This window comes from Lonchura striata, chromosome 3 (genome assembly GCF_046129695.1).
Source record: "Lonchura striata isolate bLonStr1 chromosome 3, bLonStr1.mat, whole genome shotgun sequence".
NCBI classification, from domain to species: Eukaryota; Metazoa; Chordata; class Aves; order Passeriformes; family Estrildidae; genus Lonchura; species Lonchura striata.
Window position 1 is genome coordinate 23,985,523 of NC_134605.1, and position 22,661 is coordinate 24,008,183.

Below are 22,661 nucleotides of genomic sequence, written 5' to 3' on the forward strand. Positions count from 1 at the left end.
GGCTCTTTCTGAGAAGCAGGTACCTGTTAAGCACTGCAAAGAGCCTCTCCTAGGAGGGAAGAGCCACTGCAGGTTTGCTGAGAAGAGAATTTATCTAGCAGATAATTCTCAGTGAAACCCTCCATGACTTCCTCCTTACATTTAATGTCTAATTTGCATTTATATATCCTTTATTATCTAAATACCTCAAAATCTCCCAAGTGCTTAACCTAACAAATCCCTAATACAATTCAAGGAGCAGTAGGGCACTTCCATCAGAGCTAATCAGGGATGATGGAATTCCTGTTACTGGAGCTAGAAGGTTGGTACATAGATACTCTGTGTTTTCTACAGGGTGAAAGGAAGGAGATGAGTCCATGAATCACTGATCAGCTGCTACCCCAGACGTGCTCTAGCACAGCTCTTCCTGAGCTCTGAAAAGCATGTTCAGTGCTCTGTGTTGCCTTCTCTTGACCAAACCTTTCATTCCCATCAGTTGCCTGAGGTCCCTTTCCTTTGTGCCATTTTGCTGTGCTCACAGCCAAGGAAGGCTCCCAGTGGGCAGGCAAAATTTTTCCCCATTTATTGTCCTTCCAGAAGAGAAGCAGAATGTTAAGCAGGCAATTTCAAAGGACAGGGGGAGAAAAGAAAGTAAAAAAAAAAAAATTTTAATTGTATAGTAATTAACATGGTGATCATGCCAGTTTGAAAATCACTAACAGAATTTTATGATAGTGAATTTTGTATCCTGCAAGGCTGTGAATAACTGTAATTTAACAGATGCATCCAAAATGTGCATGCATCAAACTAAATCTCTAAAATTATAGCATATGCATGTTCTTAATATAGCTAGTGAGCATGTGTGCCTATGCACACATAGTCAAATATTTACTATGACATATAGAAAAGCACATTTATTCATCAATGCAAACAAATGGATTATATCTACTCCACTTCCTTATACTGTGATTAAAATTCATGCTGGCCAGCTTAGTGAGGTTACAGGTAACATCTTGGCTCCTAAGTAATGCTCCATTTATGAGTCTTCAGATGTCAGAAGAAGCCCTGTGGGGACCAATGTCTTGGATCACAAACCTGTGGGCCCATTCAGCATCTTTGAAGATGCAATTCTTAGTGTACCTGGCTATCAGATGCACTGTAAAACACTGCTGTTGTGATGCGCTTTAGGGTATCCTCACATGCCTACATACATTTTGTCTGTTCTATAACATAAACTTACAGAGCACCTTTTGCAAGAGAAACAAAGTGGGTGATATTATGGCATCACAGAAATCAACCTTCCTTGTTTTATCTCATCCTAATCGAGGGCTGTTTCTGTTGCCAAGTGAGGTCTGGGTTTCCTTGATGTATAAATCAAGAGTGTTTGTTACACTAAAACTGGCATGTAATTGCTTGTCAGCAGTCACCTTGCTTTAAGAAATGTGAAATAAATCAAAGGAAATGTAGAATATTACTGGAAACTGTCTTTGACAATGAACAGGGCTGTGTAAACAGCTGATGAGGTCTGAAAGGGAAATAGATAGCGAAGGGTTTTGGAAGAAATATGTTTAGTTTTAGGCATGCTGAAAATATAAGCTAAAAACATTTGTATTCAATGGAATTCAATCTTTAATCCTTAACCCGGTGTGTTTGGCCCTCTCAGAACCAAAGCACAGCAGAGGGGCCCATTTCCCAGTGCTCCTGTGCCCAGGATGCTCAGCCTGGGCTCTGCCCAAGGAGACTCAGCCTCCTCCTCTGCAGTGGGAAGGTGGCCCAGGCTCTCAAATGGGCTGATCTGCACCAGAGAGCTCCTAGCTCTGGAACTGGAACTGCTCCACACCTGGAGTGTTTTCCACACATCTCTATAACCTGTGCATCACCTCTCCTAGCTAATGGAGGGATTGGGAAGGCATTCCACATTCCCAGCCGAGCTCACAAACATGCAGAGCACGTCATGGCAGCTCTTTAACACCTCTCCCCTTCAGGCTGCTCCTTCAAAGTGCTGCTTCATCTGAAAGAGACACCCTTCCCACAGGTACTTGTAGGTACTCCTTGAAATTTAATAGCAGCAAGTGATGGCAAAGAGGAAGGAGTATAAGAAGTGTAAGTAAATAAGGGCTATAGAAAGAGCAGGAGAAAGAAACCACATACTGTGAAAAGGACTTGATGAAAGGTGGAGAAGGACAAGTAGGAGAGAAGGTGAAATGGGGGAAAATGGGGATACAGAAAAAAAGAGAAATAAAAAAGGCTGAGAGACCTCCTTCCATTATCAGCAGGGTAATATTATGCCTGATAACTTCCTTTAGTGAATGACTTCATTTCTATAAACCATGGGCCAGACTGCAGAGCTGGGAAGTTGATGGAATGAACCAAAACTGAGATTTCTTGCCCTATACTCAGCAGGTTTAAAAAGAAGGATTTTTCTATCACAAGAACATCAAAACTGCTTTTTCTTTCTTATTTTTTTTAGGGAGCAATGGAAAAAGGACAAAAAACGTGAACTTTCACCACCCTCATGACTGGAAAACTCAATGTTACAAAACTAGGTTCCCATGTTAAAAGATAATGTTAAAAAGTTTAAATTTTGCCTTGACCATCCTAGAGCCAGGCTCTGTATCAAACCATATCTGGATTAGTCCTGCCCTTCCCAGGCACATCCATTTATGCCACGCAAAGCCTGCAGATCTCTAGACTCCACAAAAGAGATAATTTTCAGGTACAGAGCTGCAGTTCAGTTGCTTAGTCACACTCCACATTCTCTTGGCAAAACCTCCTTCCAAACAAGGGCTAAATAATGGGAATTTACTGAGTCATTCCAGTCCCACCTATGGATTGTCATCACCCACTGCTCTTGGATTATGCAACTGCAGCAACCCTGTGGAACTCCTCTGTTGGAAAATGCTGATTTGTTGCAAGTGAATCACAGGGGATAGTCAATGAAAAGTAATCTTTCCAGGGAACATCATTCCCAGCTATTCTGCTACTGACTCCAGAGGGCTGCCAGACCCTTGAAAGCTCCCCCACGCAGCACTGGAAACAATGTGGGAATGGGGCTGGAAGGTTTCCCTGCCACTTTCTCTCCCTTCTGGATGTGCAGGGTTTTCATCTCCTACCAAGCTCAGTATTCTCAACCTCCCGGGGAAAAGACTGCATCTCAAAACAACAGCATTTTCTTCCGATTTTTGTTGTTTCTAGAAAGAAAAGTCCACCCCCGAGACAAGCTACACATGATTTTTAATACACCCTTTAAATCAGGTATAGTTTTGAAACTCTAACACTAGCTTTTTATTTCTGTTACCCTTCCTAACAGTGTATTTCTCATCCTATAAAGTGTCAGTGTGAGATGACCCCCTCACCCACCTTGTCATGACTGTACAGTTAAAGCAGCTTGCAGCAGTCCCTCCTGTGCAGACACCCAGCATTGTTTCTATCAGTGCCTCTGCTTTGCCAGGTGATTCTGCACAAAAACATTGTCACTCTCCTGACTAATGACTTGCACACACAAAACCCTCCATACACTACAAGCTTTGCAAGACTACTGATTTTATTTCTCTGTTCATTAAAGAACACATTTTCCCCCCATTTCATGCATTTTAAAGCATCTCTCTAACGAGTTCACATACTAGGCATTAATATTTCTTTCAACACTTTTCCATTAGCTGTGTCAAACTGAATCTCATGTCATTTGTCATGCTGCACTGAGGGGCTGATAATTAAGAAATCCATTGCTGCTGTTGCTGTAGTGATGGGCACAGCTGTACAGGAGTATTTAGTTGTGCCTCTGTGGTGTTTGTGGCTCAGCCTGGGAGCCATGAGTGTGTGCAGGGTGCTATGTGTGCACTGTGAGATGTCTCTGTGTGCTGCCGTGCATTACAAATGTTCTGTCTGGGCACACCCCATGCATAATTCAGCCTGTGCTTCATCATGCATTTTCCTGGAGTGCCAGCCCAGCTTGTGAGGAGGAGAAGGGGAGTCAACAGCTTGTGGTGCCCTGTTGCTCCCTGAGATTTAGCATGCAAAGCACTTGCCTTTGCAGAATCACAAACATTTCCACAGCACAGACCTCTCTGGGCAGGTTTAAATATTGCACAGCCTAAGCCAAACATCCTGACACAAAACCTTTGCAGTCCCTGGCTTCTTCAATTTTTTAGCATAACTTTTTTTTTTCTCCTCAGAGACCACAAGGTTAACACACCAGTTAGCTCTGTGCTCTCTCCTCTCACAGGCAGTTCTACCTGGCTGGTCAACTGTCCTGCTCTGGGAATGTTTGCCATGGAAAGCAATAAATTTTTTTTTTAATAAAAACACAGGGAGTACAGGAGGGGCTCACAGGGAGGCAGGGGCTGAGGGACAGCCCTAACCCCAACAGAGGAGCTCTGGAGCTGGGCAGGGAATGGGACAGCAGAGGGAAGTGTTTGAGAGACCACAGGGAACAGCTAAGGGCCTTGAAGTGTTCCACTGCTCACTCCAGGGTGGAATTTCCTTGTCATTCTTAACCACCCACAGTGCTTAGAGAAGCATCTTCTGCAGAGAGAACATTCCCTCTCTAGAATGTCATCATCCTGAATGTGACCTTGTAGAAAGAAGCTACCTATTGATTTTTCACACCCTTTCCCCAGTTTTATCTTCAGTCTGTGGAGAAACACACTGCACTCCTCTCTGCATAGAAAGTTCACTTGTTTTCAGAGGGATCAACTATTCACAAATGTTAAAATTAGAAGCTAGGTTTGCTTATGGAAATTGCTTTTGCCCAGTGAAGCTGTGGCTGCCCCATCCCTGGAGGTGTCCAAAGCCAGGCTTGATGGAGCTCTGAGCAACCTGGGATAGGGGAAGTTGTCCCTGCCCACAGCAGAAGGTTGGAATGAGATGGTCTTTAAGGAACCTTCCAACCCAAACCATCTATTATTCTGCGCTACAAAGGAAAAATTTGGTGTTTGCTACACAGCTGATAATTTTAATAGAAATTCAGTTCTTCTCTTTTCTCCCTTTAATTGATCTGCTTTCTGACTTAAATAAAGAATTAGAGGAGCAGTGCAGTATAGTAAAATCTGTAACCCAATAAATGAAGCAATTAATTTAGAAGCTTTTAACAACTGCGTGTGTCTACACGTGGGGCTATTCTGGTTGCTGGTGGCTCCCCCAGCTCCAAGCAAGCACGGTTTGTTCCCTCAGGCTGATGGATCCTGGCAGCACTGGGCCACCTTGTTCATCTGCATAATGGTAAATGACAGCCCCTCTATTGCTCACCGGTCACACACCAGTGTGCCTTATCTGTGCTGCCATCCAGCACCAGGGGTAGTGAGGATTCCACCTTTTCTGCATCAGGAAGGCCAATTAACCAACTAATCAGAGTAGGCCGGGACATGAGAAATGCCCTTACCTGAGACAGGTAGAAGACAGAACAGATTCACTTTGCAAATCGGGAAAAAACCCAAATCAGTGAAATTTCTTTTTTTGCAAGAAGAATTCTGACATTTGTGCCTTTTTAAAAAAAAAAATTCTGTGAGCTCTTTTGTACACAGAGACCAGCTGGATTCTAAAATCACTATTCTCAAAAAAACCCCAACCAAACAAACCAATACCACCATCCTCCTCACAGTTCTAAATTTATTAACATGTTATCCAGGAAGATCTCAGTAAGCTTCACAAATCAGGTCTGGCTGCCACATGCCCTCCATTACGGACCTCACTAATATCTTTAAATCACCAGCGACACAGGTAACTTGATAATGTTCCTTCTGATTTACACTATTGCAAAATTGAAAAGTTTGCCCTTTCAAGTAATTTATTTCCCCTTTTATTGCAGCTCCAGATCCAATCCATGATTTTCTCTGGCTTCCAGTAGAATGACCCATGTGTGAAAAATATCTCCCTTCCTCTGTCAATAAACTCCAGTTTATATTTATCATATTTTTTCACGTGTCCAATTCAAAGTATTTTTTTACATTTACATTCTTTGTACAAAGAGTTTGTGACATTATTTAAAAGAAAGCAATATCAGAATTTAATAAAAAATTTAAAAAGCATTTTGCATATTCACACTGGATATGTGATGCTGTTGATTTAAAAGGAATGTTTCCAAGGACTTGTAAGAGTTACACTAAAGACATTCAATTAACACAATAAATATCACCTCAAATTGTTACATGTATCTTTTGTGACCTGATATCCATTTCTCACACTGCAATATTTATTCTGCTGGGAAAAAAAAAACCAAAACCCTTTAAAACATAGATTTATGAAGGAAAATGTAAACAAGTAAGGCCCAAACTGACAATGGTCCTTTGAGCATCCTGTTACTGGACTGAATTTTGTTGATCTCAAGCCTGGGATGTGTCAGTCGCTTCAGTGAACTTAAGGAAGTTTTATTGGTATAAAACTGGCATAGGATAAAGGCCAGTCTGTTTATTTTTAAAGAGTGAAGTGAGATTATTTACTACTCAGTTCACAGGCTGAAAGTGCATTTTGCAGTATTTATCCACTGGGAGAAACAGAAAAAAGGGACCACCCTAACTTCCCCAAAATAATACTCTGCAATTGGGGACAGCTTAGCAACTGCACCAATACCAGATTTAAATTCCACCAGGATTTGGCTGTTCAAAGTTTGGGCTGACTGTCACTTGGGGCTGGATGCTGAGAGGTGCTGAGCAAAGAGCAAGATCCTTCCAGGAATGGGCCATAAGTACTGCATCCCAAAATTTAACCACAAGCTCCCATCCAGAAGTGGGAAGATACCAAATCAAGTCACAGGAAGATTTGTAAATCTCACTCTGTATTTTTTTTCTTTAAATATTCCTTTAAAATATTTCTTGGTCACTGAGGCTATGAAAATTCCATTCATTTCTCCATGCTGTTGCCCACTTAATGAGGTAAAGAAACATTTTACTATTCCCCTCTGATAAGTACACAAGCACCAAAGCCCAGAGTTGAACAGTGAAACAAATAGTAAATTATTTCAATCCTCTTAACACCCTGCTTTTTTGGCAGATAATGCCATAAGTCATTTTAGCTTAGCAGCCACAGATTGAAGACAGATTTATTTTTAAACTTTGGAAATGTTAAAATTGAATGAATTAATGGAAGAAATTTTTACCCAAACAGGGAAAAATAAAATAAGAACTTTTCAAATATTATACTGGCTATCAGATCATTTTTATGTTTTTTTTTTTTTTTTTTGCCATGAGTCTGAATACTAATTTTTTTGGGAGGACAACTTTCCCCTGTCCAATCCAAAGCCAGACAAGTCCCATGAATCCCAGTAAACTGAAATAACCTTTTCCTCCAAACTCCTTCCCCAAAATTCTTGGAGGGCTGCCTGTGGTTGAACTGGAATGCATCTTGGAAGTGTTTGAATTAAGTGCAGCCTTCCCAAAAGCCAGTTTGGCTTCCTGCAGAGGTGTCAAGGATAAAAAGGGGATTGTAGTGGCCAGAGCATTGTTGTTGGGAGTTCATAGGGAGCTGAGTTCACTGGAATACTCATCAAAGTTCCTCAGGGCTGCTCCCTTCCACATGGGCAGAGAGTGGCTCTGAGGGCAGCTGAAATACCTTCTAGAAGTGCTGCAGGACACATCTGCTGTTTGGCCCACCTGCAGGGAACAGCTTCACTTAAGAGCATCACCTGCACCAGGTGACCACAGAGTTTCACCCAAAGCACCGAAGCAGCAGCCCTGGAGGTATGAGAAGCTCTACTACTGTAAAGGATCAGCACCTTGTTAATTTGGCTCTGCAACATGAATATGTATAATTCTGTGCCTCCATGAATTTTTCAGGTACACTGTTAATATTAATTTTTGATTGGATGTGGAAGTGTCAACTCCCAATTAATAACATGTGCCAAAATGGGAGATAATAAATGTAGGAAAGCAAGTTAGTATGCATCAGGTGCTTGCATTTTCCATTTACAAGAACAGATTTATAATTTAAAAAAATTGTTTTCATTACACTTTTTGAGGAGAAAAAGGAATTTCATACCTTAAGGCTGTATATTCTCTGGCTGCAAGCTGAGGAACCACATGAGTTACACCTTCCTTGACACCTGGGGCTGCAAAAACATGGCCCAGGGGAGCCAGAAAAATCCTAGAGGAGCTGAGTGCAAGAGCTCAGGATGTCAGTGTTATGCTGAGATTTAAGGGTGGCTCTGACCCATGAGCATGGGTAACAAAAGTCCCACTGACTCCAATTAGAGGAGGCTTGGGTCTATTTACTGTAACCGAGTCTGTAACAGAAAAATAATTAATTCCTTGTCATGTCTCATGTGTATTGATTTTTGTAATTACAATGGAATTGGAGGCAAGGGTGCAGGGGGAAGGAAAAGCACTTGACTTGTGTTTAATTTGATGCACAAGCTGTCAGGGACAGAGCAATTGAGGTGCCATGGCCATGCCCATCCTAGGTGCTCTCAGTGCTCAGATGTCACATGCCAGACATGCAGGATCCCAAATCACACCCTACTCTGACATGATGCACTGCACGGAGCTGGCTGCTGCAGCAGCCTGCACAGCAGGCAGGAGAGATGCCCAGGGGGAAGAAGATAAGGACAGAACAAGCTCCATGTGTATCAGTGGCTAAGAGGAGGAGACAAAGCAGTAGGATGGGAGAGAAAGAAAATACAAGTTGCTGCTGATAATAGAGCTGCCAGGAGATAATGAAAGGAAAAACAAGGAGTGAGAGAAAAGAAAATACAATATGGCCTCACTTGGTAATGGTGCTGCTAAGAAAAGCCAGCAGGAGGGAATCAGCTTTGTTTCCCATATGATTTCACTAAAATGGCAAGTAGGGAGTTTTTACCCAGAGGCAAATCAGCATTTGGCTTCTTAACAGGTGACAGTCTCCATTCCCGAGCATGTCTGTGGGAGGGGCTGGCCTGGTTCCACACACCCAGACCTGACTGTAACACCGGGTTTGTGCAGTGTCACAGATCAGTTTGTCACAAAGATATTGACATCACCCACACAGACACAGAGCCACATTTTGGGCTCCCTAAAGCCAAGGCCTGCCCTGACTTCTGCAGGACCACAAGAAGCTGTTTCCAGCCTTTTGCCTAAAAGTACCAGTTCAGGAAGTCTCCAAGTCTCATAGAAGCAAAAAAGTTTTTCCTTATACAATAGCCCTGCAAATGAGAGCTGCAAAACAGTCTCACATCCAAACACTAGAAAGAAATGATATATGTGAGGGAGAGGCAGAGCTTAGGGGTATAAATCAGTCCTGAGTTAAGCATTTTCAGCTAACCCTGTGATATTTTAAACAAAACAAAACAAAACAGCCTCCAGGACAGAGAACTACTCTGCATCCAATTTGTGCAGTTTCTAAAACCTGTTGCCTAAAACAACAGCACTCAAAGGCAAATTTTCTCCTGGTGCCCTACACACACCACAAGAGAGGAAGCTGCTAACTCATACTTTGAGAAAAGCCAACAAAATGGGAGAGGCTGTGGCAGTGTGCTGGCAACACTCAGTGTCACGATATCCTCCCTGGCTGGGAAAGAGCTCTGAGCAGAGTCAGAGCACAACAAATTGTGAGGCACTAATAAATAACCAAACAGCACTGATGGATGACAGCAGATCTGACTCCAGCAGAATTATTGGTGAGAATACTGAAAATTCTTTCCCTCTTAATATATTAAAGTCTTTGTTTGGGGCTGAGTTGATGCTGCCAAAAAAGCCTTTTAACACAGGCAGCATAAATTTCAGTGGGTGTTTGAAGTAGGAGAGGCTGGCTTGTTGAAAAAGCAGCCCTCAGAAAGGCTGCAGCCTGCAGAAAACACATCAACTCTGCTCAGCTGGGAAATAATTTGATCTATTTTATATCATCTACCCAGTCACTGAGGAGGCAAATATGGGAATGAAATATGGACACAGAGCAAAACATAAAAAGAGACTTAATAAAATGAGTAATTATGTTTTCCCTAAAGCCTCTCATGCAAGCAGGAGGCACATACCATCATCAATTCAGCACGGTGCCCGTTTCAGAGTGTGGGAAAAGGAAAAGCCCTGGAGCCAGGCCCTGTGAGCACATCCCTGCCAGGAGGGATGGGCAGCCAGGCTGGGGAGCTGCCACTGTGGCCAGAGGCAGGGGGGACAGGGAGCTGGAGCTGCTCTGTGCCAGGACCCAACCCTGGGTAGAGAGGGGACTGGTGAAAGAGTCAAACGTGACTATCCCCACCCAGAACCCTTCAAAATTCAGCTCAAGTCCTCAGTGACAAATTTCCAGTGCTTTATGCTATTCCTCAGTACCTCAATCAATTAAAAATAAAAAATAAAGGGAAAAAAAGAAGGAAGGACACAACCAAATAGAATAGAGTGCCCAAGAATCCAGGAAAAGCCAGTGTTAGAAGCGCTAACTGATTATTCTTCGGCATTTTAAATTCCAGTGTTTAAATTCCAGTTCACAAGCTTGATAAACTCATGATCATACAGCACCAAACATAAAAATACGTGTACTTTTTACACCCACAAGATGCCCACAACACCAAAACGTTCTAGCTTGTTTATAAAGATGATTTAAAAAAGATGAGTAGAAAACTGGAAATGCAAACATTTTTATTTTCCCAAACTATTGTAGGCTTCTGGCTATTCAGCCCTTATCCTAACTTATTCTCTGGCTACTTCATAGGAGATGACATGACAACACTGATTAACTCGCATCCAGTGCTAGAACTCAAGCTGTAACACAGGCACAGAAACATTGGGACTGTGGACACAGACAAGGAATGAGAACTGATGTCAAGGACACATGTTTGAGCAAGAGCAGAAAAAAATGAAAGCAGACATGACACAGTGGGCTGTGAAGAATTACACTTGGATATGAACCCTGCTGAAAACAAGTCCCCCCTCCATGTGGAAGTTCGACTGTGCCTAGGTCTTCCTACAGGAAAATCAGGTACAAGTGCAGTTCTCTGAGCCTTCTCCACTGAAGAAGAACTGAACTGCCACCAGCTCCACTTGGAACAAGAATGAACCCCCAGGCCTAAGGACCAAAACATGCATTTCAAAATGTCATATGTAGATGCAGTGCATAAAATCAAACAGAGGCAATCTAGCAAAGCAATGTAGACTATAAAGCCCTGTTATTGTAAAAAAGCTCATTGTTTCCCACAGAAATCTGTCCTGATGGATGCCACCAGGACCTGGGGGCAGCATGCTAAGGAGATATCTCTTTTTCCTTTCAATAAGAACTGTGTTTTGCTTCTGTGCAGCTATGGCACAGGGGAGGGAAGGGCACACTCTGCTGGTCACAGCACCTTTTACACCGACAGCTTTTGAACACCCTGGGTGCTGAAATATAACCCTCATGCCACAACATCTGCACCGAGGTGGTGCCCACACCAGGCTGCTCTTGGCTCCTCTCACCCTGAGTGTCAGTGTGGGTGGCTCTGATGCTGTCACTGAGTGCTCTCATGCTTAAACATCAGCCTACCTGCTGCCAGAGCTCCTTCTCTCCTGAAGGACAATTTTAGCAGTGTAACATGTGTTCAAAAACTCTTTACCTTAGGCTTTTCATCCAGTATTTGCTGGCGAATCTCCTTGTGTTTTTCTACAAGTTTCTCCTGCCTTTTACTCTGAGCATCTTCTAGCTGTCAGAAAAGAGCAGAGAATCTTTTTTCATGGATTGCACACCCTCACTCTCCCACCTCCTCCCCAACAAACATTCCACCCATCAAAACTGAAACACTGTCATCAAAACTATGAACAATTCCAATCTAAAATTACATAAATTACACACCACTGCCTGAGCATCCCTGAGCACAACTGTTCAACAGTCAGGTGTGGATATGAAACATCAGATTTCACAGGTAAGATTCAGGATCAGAAACATCTAAAGGACTTACTGCAGACTCCTGATGTTATTAAATGATAAATTTTGGGTTTCACTTAATAATGCCCCCAGAAATAAAACCTACTTAATTTGCTAATTGTTTAGGCTGCTTCCTAAATCAAGGCTCTGCTAAGCAAAAATGGGCCAACTTTAGAACCTAACAATCTTTACATTGAAATTAAGAGAAGAATTCAAAGGCTACACACATTCCATAGTGATTTTACACCCCAAAGCACTGCAGTGCATGATTTCAGTCTGGTGTGAACCACCTGTAGCTTCAGAAAAGCTAACAACTGTAATAGAATTCTTTAATTTGTGTTTACAGAACTCACAGAAGCTTTTTACATTTCAGTAACTATACAAATGCAATTAAAGTTAAGATATACCTGTAATTAAATGTTCATTGACTTTCCTTATGCAATCTTTGCATTTGTGAGCCAGCAAGCCCATTTAAAAAATGGGTGCATTTTCCATGGATTCACACAGGATATTCAAACATGAAATTGTATTAAAATCTTCCCTCCTCAGCACCATCCCCCAAATGCTGACTAACAATTAATGAGAAGGTGTCTGAAATCCCAGCTTTCTTTTAACTGGAATGTGAAGCAGAGCCTACCCTGCACCTGCTAAAAGTCAGCAGGCGCAGAATCTTTATGCTGAAGCCTAGAACCTGCAGTAGATTATAAGCTAAAAGGGGAAAGGTGACATTTCATGGCCCCAGATGCAGCAGAAGCTTGACATACCCTCTTTATGTACTGCACCACCTCCTGGATGTAGGACCGGATCATTTCCGTCTTCTCCCTGGGGGAAGCATTCCAGCAGTTATTGGAGTCAGCAAGGGCACACTGATGGATTTCACCTCCCTGCAGCTCTCTGCCTAACCATGGCCATGTTTAAGGACCTGCCTAATTAACTTTTTTGCACTCCCTGAATGTATCCTCGTGCCAGGTTGCACCTTTATGGCACCAAGGGCTCAGAATTCCCCATGACCTGCACACCACCCCCCTGCTCCTCCCCAGCAGGCTTTCCCCACGAGATGATGCCCTGTCTCCCGGGTGCTGCTGGTGCTCCCAGAGTCCCCAGTGTCCCTGGGAGCTGCAGAGCCGTGAGCAGAGGCACAGTGCCACGCTGTGGCAGAGGAGCAGCCTCTGCCAGGGCAGGCACTGCTGCTGACACCGGGCACCAAGCTCCCAGGGGAGCAGGGCAGGCATGGCCTGGCCCCACACAGAGCTGGACTCGGGGCAAACTGAGCTTTATGGCACACTCAGAGTTATTTGGTAACCATCAGTCAAAGGCTGAAAACAAGAACACCCAGAGGGATAAATTACAACAACAATTTGTGGCTACTACAGTTGATCTGTTTCAGGACAGTTACTCCAAATCCTGATTGCCTCAGCCAAGACCAGTAAACTGTTCTACTCCTCAGGTGGCACTAAAATCAGGAGGATTTAGGCAAGCCATGGGTGGGTGTCAAAAAAATTAAATAAAAACAATTAAAACGGTGAATCTGTGTAATATTCCTTCCCAAATGTATGCAAAAGCTTTAGATCAACTGCAGTGGAGCCAGAGTGACTCAAAAGGGATTCACCAGAAGGAAGGTCTCACACCTCTCTGCCCTACTCCCAAAGTGAGGACAAGCTGTGTCACAGACAGGGGAAAGCTGACTTTCAATAGGGCTCCTCTCTCACCTCTCTCAAGGACTCTTTGAAAAGTCTGGCAGAGGAAAGTCCTTGGGAAAAATGAGAAAAAAAATGAAGGGGAACGAGAAAAGAACTGCTAACTTGTCTGTCCCTAAGCCTTTCTCACTAGTGCCTCTCAGTAAATCATTTCCCACTGCAATTGATTTTTACTGCTGCAGCATTTCTGTAATAGCCAGCTGCTTTTTTCTAATATTAATTCCATGCCCTCTGAATAGCTCTAACTATGTTAAGTATTTCTCCCTCTTTTTCATAATAAATTATTATAATCTATTTTTAATAGGATGTTTTTTGAAATTTTTAATGTGCTGATTCTGAAACTACCTGAAACACTTCACTGTGTCTGTGATTTCCTTTCAGGGTTAACAAATACAGATTCTCTCTTCGGAAGCTCCAAAACCTGTGTAAACCCTTTCACCTGCAGAAAACCTAACACAGTTGTGCCTTTGTTACATGGTAAAACTCAAACATTAGAGGGTTTCTTTTTTTTGTTTTGGTTGCTCCTCTTGTATTTTTAACTGCTCTAAAGTAAAGACTGGTAACAAGAATAGCAGTGCAAGATTAAAATGCTCCATTTTCTTTTTGAGCTGCTTGCCAAAACAAATGAAGGAGTACAAACAAACCTAGGTACTGTGCCCATGGGAAGAACACAATCAGCTTGCACAACTGCAGTTTGTGCTGTCTGGGGGTGCATAAATGGAATTAGGATTGCTGTGCCTGCCTAGGGACACTGCACCCTGGGAGCTCAGCTTTCCCTCATGTCCCCCCAGGTGTCACTGTCACTGGTGGAGGGTCATGGGCACAGCTTGAGGGGAGTTCATCCCAAAAGCAGAGTGAACCTCCCAGTGTGGTGCAGCCATTTCTTCTGGAGAGCAGTTTGAATAGAGTGAAGAAGACAAGAGAACTCACAAATAGAAACCCAAGTCAGAATGAAAGCCCAGCCTGCAGGAACAGGTGAGACTATTTGCACTCAGATGAACAGTGCCTGGATGAACAGCTTTTTGGGGAACTGCTCCATGAGGTGCTCCCAGGAACAAACCCCTCCACAGAGCAGCACCTCTGCTGCTGGCCCAGGCTTGTGCTGCTCACAGAACAGGAGATTGGATTAGCCCCAGGAAATCAAATTATTATCAGGGAAAGGACTCTGGGGAGGTCTGACTGAAGGCTGCCTTGGATTTAGGGTCAAGACCTTCCTTTGATTTACCAGGTGTGAAAAATCTTGTACAGTGATATGTATCTAGGGATATACTTACTCTTCCATTTGATTTTTATCCTTGGACTTTGCTTCTGTGATCTTCTCCTGCCTCTTCTTGTCCATTTTTTTCTTCAGTTCTTTCTTTTCTCTAAAACATTAAAAATAAAGGGAAGTACAAAAAGTATCTAAACAAATCCTACAAGGAGCAGCAATCAATGGTAAAGGGAACAGCACTTACTTCTCACATGTTTCTTTCAGTTTCTTTAGCTGGTTGTTCTGACACTCCTCTGCTACATCTGTCAGCTTCTGAATTAGCTATTAAAAAAAAATCCCAAAAATAAAAACATGTATTTTCAGCTAAACATCATAGAGGCAGCTAAATTTCCTCAAAAGTCTGCAGCAGACACAAAAGTGTTATGCCATTCCCAGATGAAGTACCAACGATGAAAAGCCAGTAAACATCATTATCAGTGTAAACACATTATTAACTTGTGGAGTTCAGCCAGAATGGTGCACATCCAACTCACACAGAAACTGCTGCTTCTCTGTACATCAAGGTGATACACTTTCACAATATTAAATGTAAATCCAAAATATATTTCAAGTATTTTACCTTTGCTAGGAATGAAAACACCTGTGAAAAAATGTAATGGGTCACAAATTGAATTTATACAATGCTAATTGCCAACTGAATGCCTGTGTCACTGAACATCCAGGTTTTAATGTAAGGGCTGAAAATGTTCCTCCTGTAATGAGGATTATTACACGGAATGTTTTGGATTTTGGGGTGGTCAGGGGGATGTTGAAAATCAGGCATGACAGCTGTGAAAGCCAAGCACAGAGAAGCATAACCTGAATTTTGGTCACAGAAAGAAAAAGCTCTGAGTCACTGGTTTGAAATCTGTTGTGGATTCATTCTCCTTGGTGCCCAAACCAGTAACAAAAGGCATGGCTGTGGTGGGATGCTGACAGGAGAGGAGTCGTGGGTAGGGCTCCTGTGCCAGTTCAAGGAACAGGGAATAAAGTGAGAAAAGGGACCCATTTGGTTTGATCACCCTTCTAGGTTAAGTCTGATTTTGTAAAATCACCTTCTCAAGGTGATAAACCAGGAGTGTATAACAAGGCATAGCTGGTCTGCTCCAACTTTTCATTCCTTAGATAAAAGTAGAAAGGTACCAACAATAGGCTTCCTTCTAAAAGCAAGCCATCAGAAAGAATCTCTCAGCTGAAAGGCAAGTTTGAATTGGAATATTAACTCCTGCACAACTCAGAGGGAAAACTGTCCAAAAGTTCTGTGCTAAAAAATGAATGTATTGTGCCACCACCTAATAGGATAATGCCAAAAATGTAACTTTTCTTTGAGAAATGCCATTTCCCAATTTGGAATGAGAAACGAGTTACCTCATGAGCTAAGCCCAATTATGTGGGTCTAGAATGGTTCTTTTTTATAAAAATTCAAATGTCTGAGAAGCAGCCACCAGCTGTTACTGGGATGGGGACTGTCCCCCTGTGGTGCAGGTCACTGTGCCCATACACTCCCCCTGGAGCAGCTGTGACTCACACAGGGATGGGGATAAACATTACAGCTCTGTGCTGTGATCATGGAGATTAATCTGTGCAGGGGCATTGCTGAGCAGTACCCACACACAAATCACTCTTCTTCCCTGCTCTTCTCGGCTGGCAGGGCAGAGGAGACAAATCACTTCATCCAACAGGAGTGAGGCCAAACATCAGGTAATAGAAAAAATTGCAAGAGGGGGTTGTCTGGAGTTGAGAAACAGCTTGTACTCCCATAACACCCTTTAAAATGTTCATTTCTGCCTAATATCCATTAGCATCAGCTTCTATCTGCCCAACTCCTCTATTTCAGCTCAGAGGGCCTATGATCCTGCTGCAGTTGTCAGCCAAACTCCAGCTGTAAAAACAAAGCTGACTTGGACCAATGAATGCAAAATATTTCTTCAGCATATACAGAATATGTCCTGCATCCCCTCAAAGTGTTCATCTGCCACAGGAACACTCTTTGGCACAACCCTCTGTGCTGGGGAATGCTTGAATCTATTTTCATGCTGTTTCAATTTATTTTCTGGCTAATTCTGCTTCCTTGTGCATTGCAGGTTTGAAAAACTGGCAGAACAAAACAGGAACATCATCCAAAAGCTGCAGTAAAATGAGAGTTATGTAACCAGAGGTATCAACAATCCTGTTGCCTTTGTGCCTTCCACCCAAAGCCTTCCAAGCTGTTGGAAGTGTCAGTGACCAAGTGACACAAGAGCCTCTTGAAGCTGCAGCAGAGCAGAGGGAAGTGGAGCTCTGGAAGGGACCCCAAGTACAAGAAAGCCCCAGGTGATCAGAATTTGTCCTGGTGCCACCAGTGCTCACTCTGAGCTCGACACCACAAACCTACCAGCTTGATGTGCTCCCGTTTCTGGTACTTCTCACTGTAATACTGCTCCTGCCTGAGGTTCAGCAGCTGCTGCTGCTGCTTCTCCTTCAGCTCCACCAGCTTCTGGGTCATCTCAGAGTCAAGTGCAGCCAGCTCCTGCTCAATGGTGGAAGAGCTGTGGTCGGGGCTACTCGTCTCAGACCTGCAAGGACACAGCACACCCCAAGGGGTCTTGATCACCAGGCATCCACACCCTGTCTTCATTTGCTTAAAAATTTGCCTTTTGAAGTCAGATATTTATAAGTAGCCTGTTAATAAGTTTCTCAGCACCACACACAGAGCAAGAGGATAGGTAATTTTATCTCTAGTAAGTTCAAGGATTTAGTTTAAAAGAAATTATTAATGATTTATTAATGGGACGGCTACAGCTTTTAAACCTCATTTCACTGATCCACCAGGGTGGTGGCAACCAGACTTGGTATAAGTGAGCTATAAAGGCAACTGCCAAGACTTCCCATAGAACTTGTTTATCCACTTCCAGACATAACTTGAACTTCAAAGCTGCAGAGCCTTCAGGAGAAAGGGTGAATCCTGAGTATTTTGGAAACAAAGTCATCCCTGCATGCACTCAGCAATAAATTAAAAAGCTTAACATTACATCTGCATTTATCAAATGCTTCACATGGTAGGAACATCCCTTTATTTGGTGTTTTCTTCCCCCTTCAGGAAATGACATGCATAGCACACAGAGGAAAGTGCTCCATGGGCTGCTGGTTTCAGAAGAGAAGCTCACACCCCAGAGCGAGCAAACCTCAGACAGGCAGCTCTCAGGAGCAAGGGAAAAAACACAATAAGGAAGCTAAAAAGCAACACTAAGCAACAGTTTGGGTCTGTTTTACTCTTTCTTAAGACAGAAGGAAGGATAGATGTAACTGTGAAAATATATATAGTGACATTAAACTGCCTAAGAGAAAAATAAGCAGCAAATCCAGTATCACTCTTCAGGCCAGCACTAAACTAAACCCAAGGAAAATACATTAAAAAAAATAAGATTATGCTGTGTCCCTGCTCTGCTGCTGTGTTTACTGCCATGCTCAGGTGCTAAATCAGTTGCCTGGGAAACGTCAGAACGGTGCAGGAGATGGACGAAACAACAAAACCTTGAACAGGGAGGGCTAATGTGGGGAGAAAAATGAGTTTGCTCCTCAGAAATGTGCTGAGATTACAATGCAGAGAACTGGCTCTGCCTCTCTTCTCTCTCCCAGGTTCAAGTGTGCAGCTGCTGTCACTTAAGAGTTACTTCACCTGAAATAATGTGATCCTGCTTTCATCCCTCCGAGGACACGAATGCCAAGGTAGCCTCCTTTTATTTCTTGTGTTTTTATTGTATTTGAATATTTTGCTAAGAGGTTAAGTGATGGGTGAAGGTAATTTAAACATTACAGAGCCAGAAGACAGCAGTAATGAATATTACAGTCAGCATATTATGCCATTAGACAATATAAAGCTGACATTTCTCATGTATTTTTGGGGAAAAGAAATCCTAAAAAAGGCCTATTTCTAAACACTGGCTAAAATACTGGCTGCTTTTTATGGGATGTGATCATTAAAGAAACTTCAGAGCAACACCAACAAAACACTTGTGCACGTGTATAAATAAATATTTCAAACTTCCTGTAGACAAGGGCTTTACTGAATCTTGCCTCAATTTTAGACAAGGGAAAAAAGCAGAGATTGCTCCTGACCATAGACAAGATATTTTATGGCCATCTGATACAGGGACTCTTGTGAAGTAGTGATTTATACTTTGCAGTTACAGGCGAATAGTGTTAGCAATAATTTAAAATTATAAAAATCCCCTTTCTCCTCCTTGGGATGCAGTGCTATATTTAAAGTCTGCTGCTTGAGATAATATGTAGTTGCAAGCTTGAAAATCCCTGAAAACATATTTGTGCCTTTTTAAAAATGTAACCTCCAGACTTATCTGTATCTGCACATAAAACTCCACACCACTGACATCACTGTGGCAGCTCCACGTAGGAGACTGCAGGGTTTTGCTGTCTGACATCAGTGGTTTGCAGTCAGATCACAACACAGTACAAAAACTCAAATCCTTTTTTGCTCAAAAACAAATGAGTCATTTTATTTATTCAGCTTGATTTTCTGCTTAAATGTGAATAGGAAGAAAGCCAGAAATATGCTGTTGTTTTGCCTGCCACTGTTTGTCACACACTTTGGTGGTAGAAAACACTGCAGCTAAAATCTCCCTGGGCTTGCAGTTGACAGCCAGTCATTAAAGTGAGTTTGTTAAACTCAAGTACAGAACCTGGAAGCCAGAAAACCGGCAACAGTGAAGGCCAGCAGAATACAGATATATTGTGAGTGTCAAGCTCTTATTAAGGCCAATGACATTCTGTCATCAGGAAAGCAGAAATTAATAAGCTCCTGCCCAGGGACAAGTTATGGCCTGAGTCCCAGTCACTTACATTTAGAGGTACTATCATCAAGGCTGGCAGTCAGAGCAGGCTTGCAGCTTTTTTCTCTGATCATCTCCTACCAAAAAGTATTTTTCTTTAAAGTTCGTTCAATATCATCATATTTAAGAACTGCAGCTACATCAATTTCATGTAAAAGTAGTGCTTATCTAGTTACTTCAAAAAATAAATGATGTTAAGACAAAAAGGATGCACCAATGGGAGAAATAAAAGTTCATTTGCAAGAGTCTCTGACACTGATTGGCTCTATGTGTGTATATACTTTGCCAGGAGTTATGAATTGATCTTTATTACCATACAGTTGCTTACCATAAGAACAAGGCAATAATTGTGGAAGGGTTAGTAAGAATTCATTGCAGTTTATTTGCATTTAAATTGATATTAATATTTAATAACTAAATAATACAAAAATAGTATCAGGACAGAGAAAGAGATAGGGTGGTGCAAGGCTTTGGAAAGAGAAAGCACAGAAGGGATGTTCCTGCAGAGGCAAAGCCAGGCAGTCATTAAGACATTCCCAGGTGTTCTGGATCGATCATGATTTAAACAGCAGTCAGATGTTTATGATCTCCAGGTACTTCTTTCCCCTAATTTTCCACCTGATGCCTTATACTGTGGTCTGAGTTTTTCCAAGGCTCTAACATGGAGCCATGGTTCTCATCTCCCCCATTAACCAGGAACATGCTGCTTTGGTCTTTGGTTTTTTTTTTTGGGCTCTGCCACGTCCGTATGATTTCTCTACCATATAAGAAGTAAAGGTCTCTGAGTAAAGGTGTCCAGCATCCCACTGCTGAGGCAGGCTGTGTTTCACCCACCTTTTCTTGCTGTCCCTTTTGGCAGTTTTCTCCAGCACCGCTCTCCGCCGCAGGTAGTCGTTCTGGATCTCGTTGTACTTTGCCGTGTGCTCTTTGATAAGGTCGGTGGTTTTCTTGTGATGCCTCTTCACCAGGTCCTTCATCTCCTTGTAGTGCTTCTTCTGAAGTTTAACAAAGGACTTCTGCTGTTTTAGCTCCTCAATGGTCTGTGCTTCCACTTCTGCAATGATAACAACAAAAGGCATTTCAACTTTCCAGCAGTGCAGGATTTCAGTCAGAGGAGCCAGGGATTGCCATGAGCAGGAATGGAACAAACCCTGCTTGTTTACTGTGGATAAAGGAAATACAGCATAAACTGAGTAGTTTTACCTGAAATAAGCTAATTGGCTTGAAAGCACTGTGATAAAATGGTTCCACTACTATTCACTACATTCAGAACAAATTTAGCCTCTGTTCTCACAATAATGCTGCTCTTTTTTCTGAGTTACATGGTAACTTGCTGGTCATGAAACTACAACAATTTCTAAAAAGTTTCCTGTTGGCACCCCATCTCATGAGATGTGCCCAAACATTGTTTACTTCAACCCTGAGGAATAACACTTGGCATGTATATTTTCTAGGAGTTACTGCAGTTCTAAACACTGGAAGAAATGCCTAAGCCAGATGGCCTATTTAATAAAAAAGAAGCTTTTCTTGACAAGAAAGCTTATCATTCATGCAGTGTGATCTATGCATTTATTACCTGTGAGGACACTCTGTATAAGGTCTTCTGTCTTTGCAGGTGCTTTCACAGAACCTAGAGGTAAAAGAGATGTTTAATTCCAATTCTTTTAAAACAACAGCCATGACTGTGCTGCTTAGCCTAGTGCTAAAATATGGCAGGTGACACAAGACACACCCTGACATGGGCAGTTCTTAATCATTGGAAAAACCCCATCTTTTCAGCAGAAGAGGAGCAACATGAAAACACCAACCCTCTGGCCCAAGACAAAGACGACCTTCCAAAAATCCACCTGAGCTGTGTTGTGTTACTGATAAGGAGGAGGAACTCCCTGACACCACTCATCTGAGTAATTTGAGTGGCATTAGGCTGACAGTACAACCATATTACATAATATGATGGCAGTGCAGAATTCCTGCACACAGGATGAATCCAGCTCCTTGGAAATCAGTCAGATCCTGCCTATAGAGACTGCAGCCATAAAACTATAAACACTGTGTTTAACAACCATTTGCTATAGGGGATGTGTCAATACAAAGCACAGAAGTGCCTAAGACTGTGTTTTGTGTGTGGAATAAGATGTCACTACGTGCATGAATTAGGCATAGTTGTAAAAACAATTCCAAGAGATTCCTGCACTTGCAGCAATAACAAAAAAACCCAGCACATTTTCTTGCTTGTAATGAATTTCAGTTGCACCACCAATGCAACTGTTAAGTAGAAGATATTTGTATATTTGAAGCAGAGAAAAGTGGTGGGAAATTTCTACCTATTTTAGACAAACAAAAAAAACAAACACACACAACTTCCCACCTTTGTCCTTTAAACACAAAGCACTTGAAAAATTATTATCTAGGCTAATTTAGAAAACATGGGACTTTTTTTTTCTTTTCCTTTGTTTTGTTGTTTGTTATTTTTTACCTGGTGCTGGCTGGCTGTGAACAACCTGAGTTGCTGGTTTCGGTGTGAGGGAGGCAGTGAAATTTACTCCATTTTCTGCTGGTGTTGGCCTGGGTTCATTGTTAGCTTCAGATGGTGCATCCCCGTGGTCAATCTGAAATCACATGTTAATTCACATTATTCTTCCCAACTAAGAGACTTAATTTATTTGCAGGTCCAGTTTAGCCTGTTTTTTAAATGCAAAATTCTGCAAATGTTGTATCTAAAAATCATTCTAAAATAAAACAGCAAAAGAAGACATCCTTAAGAGCCGTTGTAACACAGGTGGCTCATTTGTGCAGAAGAAATGGAGCGTGCATTATTCTGAAAAAGTATTTTAAGCAGATATAACTCATCAGGGACATTTTTTAGTGCAACATATATTAGCTGCACCAGATGTGAAGGCTGTTTTGCAGTGAAGAGACATAAAATCTTTCTAGAAATAATGTAGGTGCTGCCAGGAGAATGCTTCTTAAGTCCCTGCTGTGAACAAAACGTGTACACAAGATTACTTCTAAATTTCATAGGTACACACAGCACTACCATTATTCACCATTCTCACAGAACAGGAACATCCTTCTGATTCCCAAGATCCTACATTCCTGTAACTACACTCCAAG

The 22,661-nt window shown here is 42.2% G+C and overlaps 1 protein-coding gene across 2 annotated transcripts in view; it reads right to left on the minus strand.

The window, feature by feature from the left end:
- PLCB1 (phospholipase C beta 1) overlaps positions 1–22,661 on the minus strand; it is a 342,949-nt gene that overhangs the window by 43,456 nt on the left and 276,832 nt on the right. For both annotated transcript variants that reach the window (XM_021540293.2, XM_021540294.3), the window contains exons 24-31: positions 22,024–22,156; positions 21,124–21,177; positions 20,382–20,601; positions 17,093–17,273; positions 14,924–15,000; positions 14,744–14,833; positions 12,537–12,594; positions 11,465–11,551 (exon numbers count right to left, since the gene is read on the minus strand). In XM_021540293.2, coding sequence (XP_021395968.1) covers positions 11,465–11,551; positions 12,537–12,594; positions 14,744–14,833; positions 14,924–15,000; positions 17,093–17,273; positions 20,382–20,601; positions 21,124–21,177; positions 22,024–22,156 — 900 coding nt within the window. The remainder of the gene's footprint in view (positions 1–11,464; positions 11,552–12,536; positions 12,595–14,743; positions 14,834–14,923; positions 15,001–17,092; positions 17,274–20,381; positions 20,602–21,123; positions 21,178–22,023; positions 22,157–22,661) is intronic.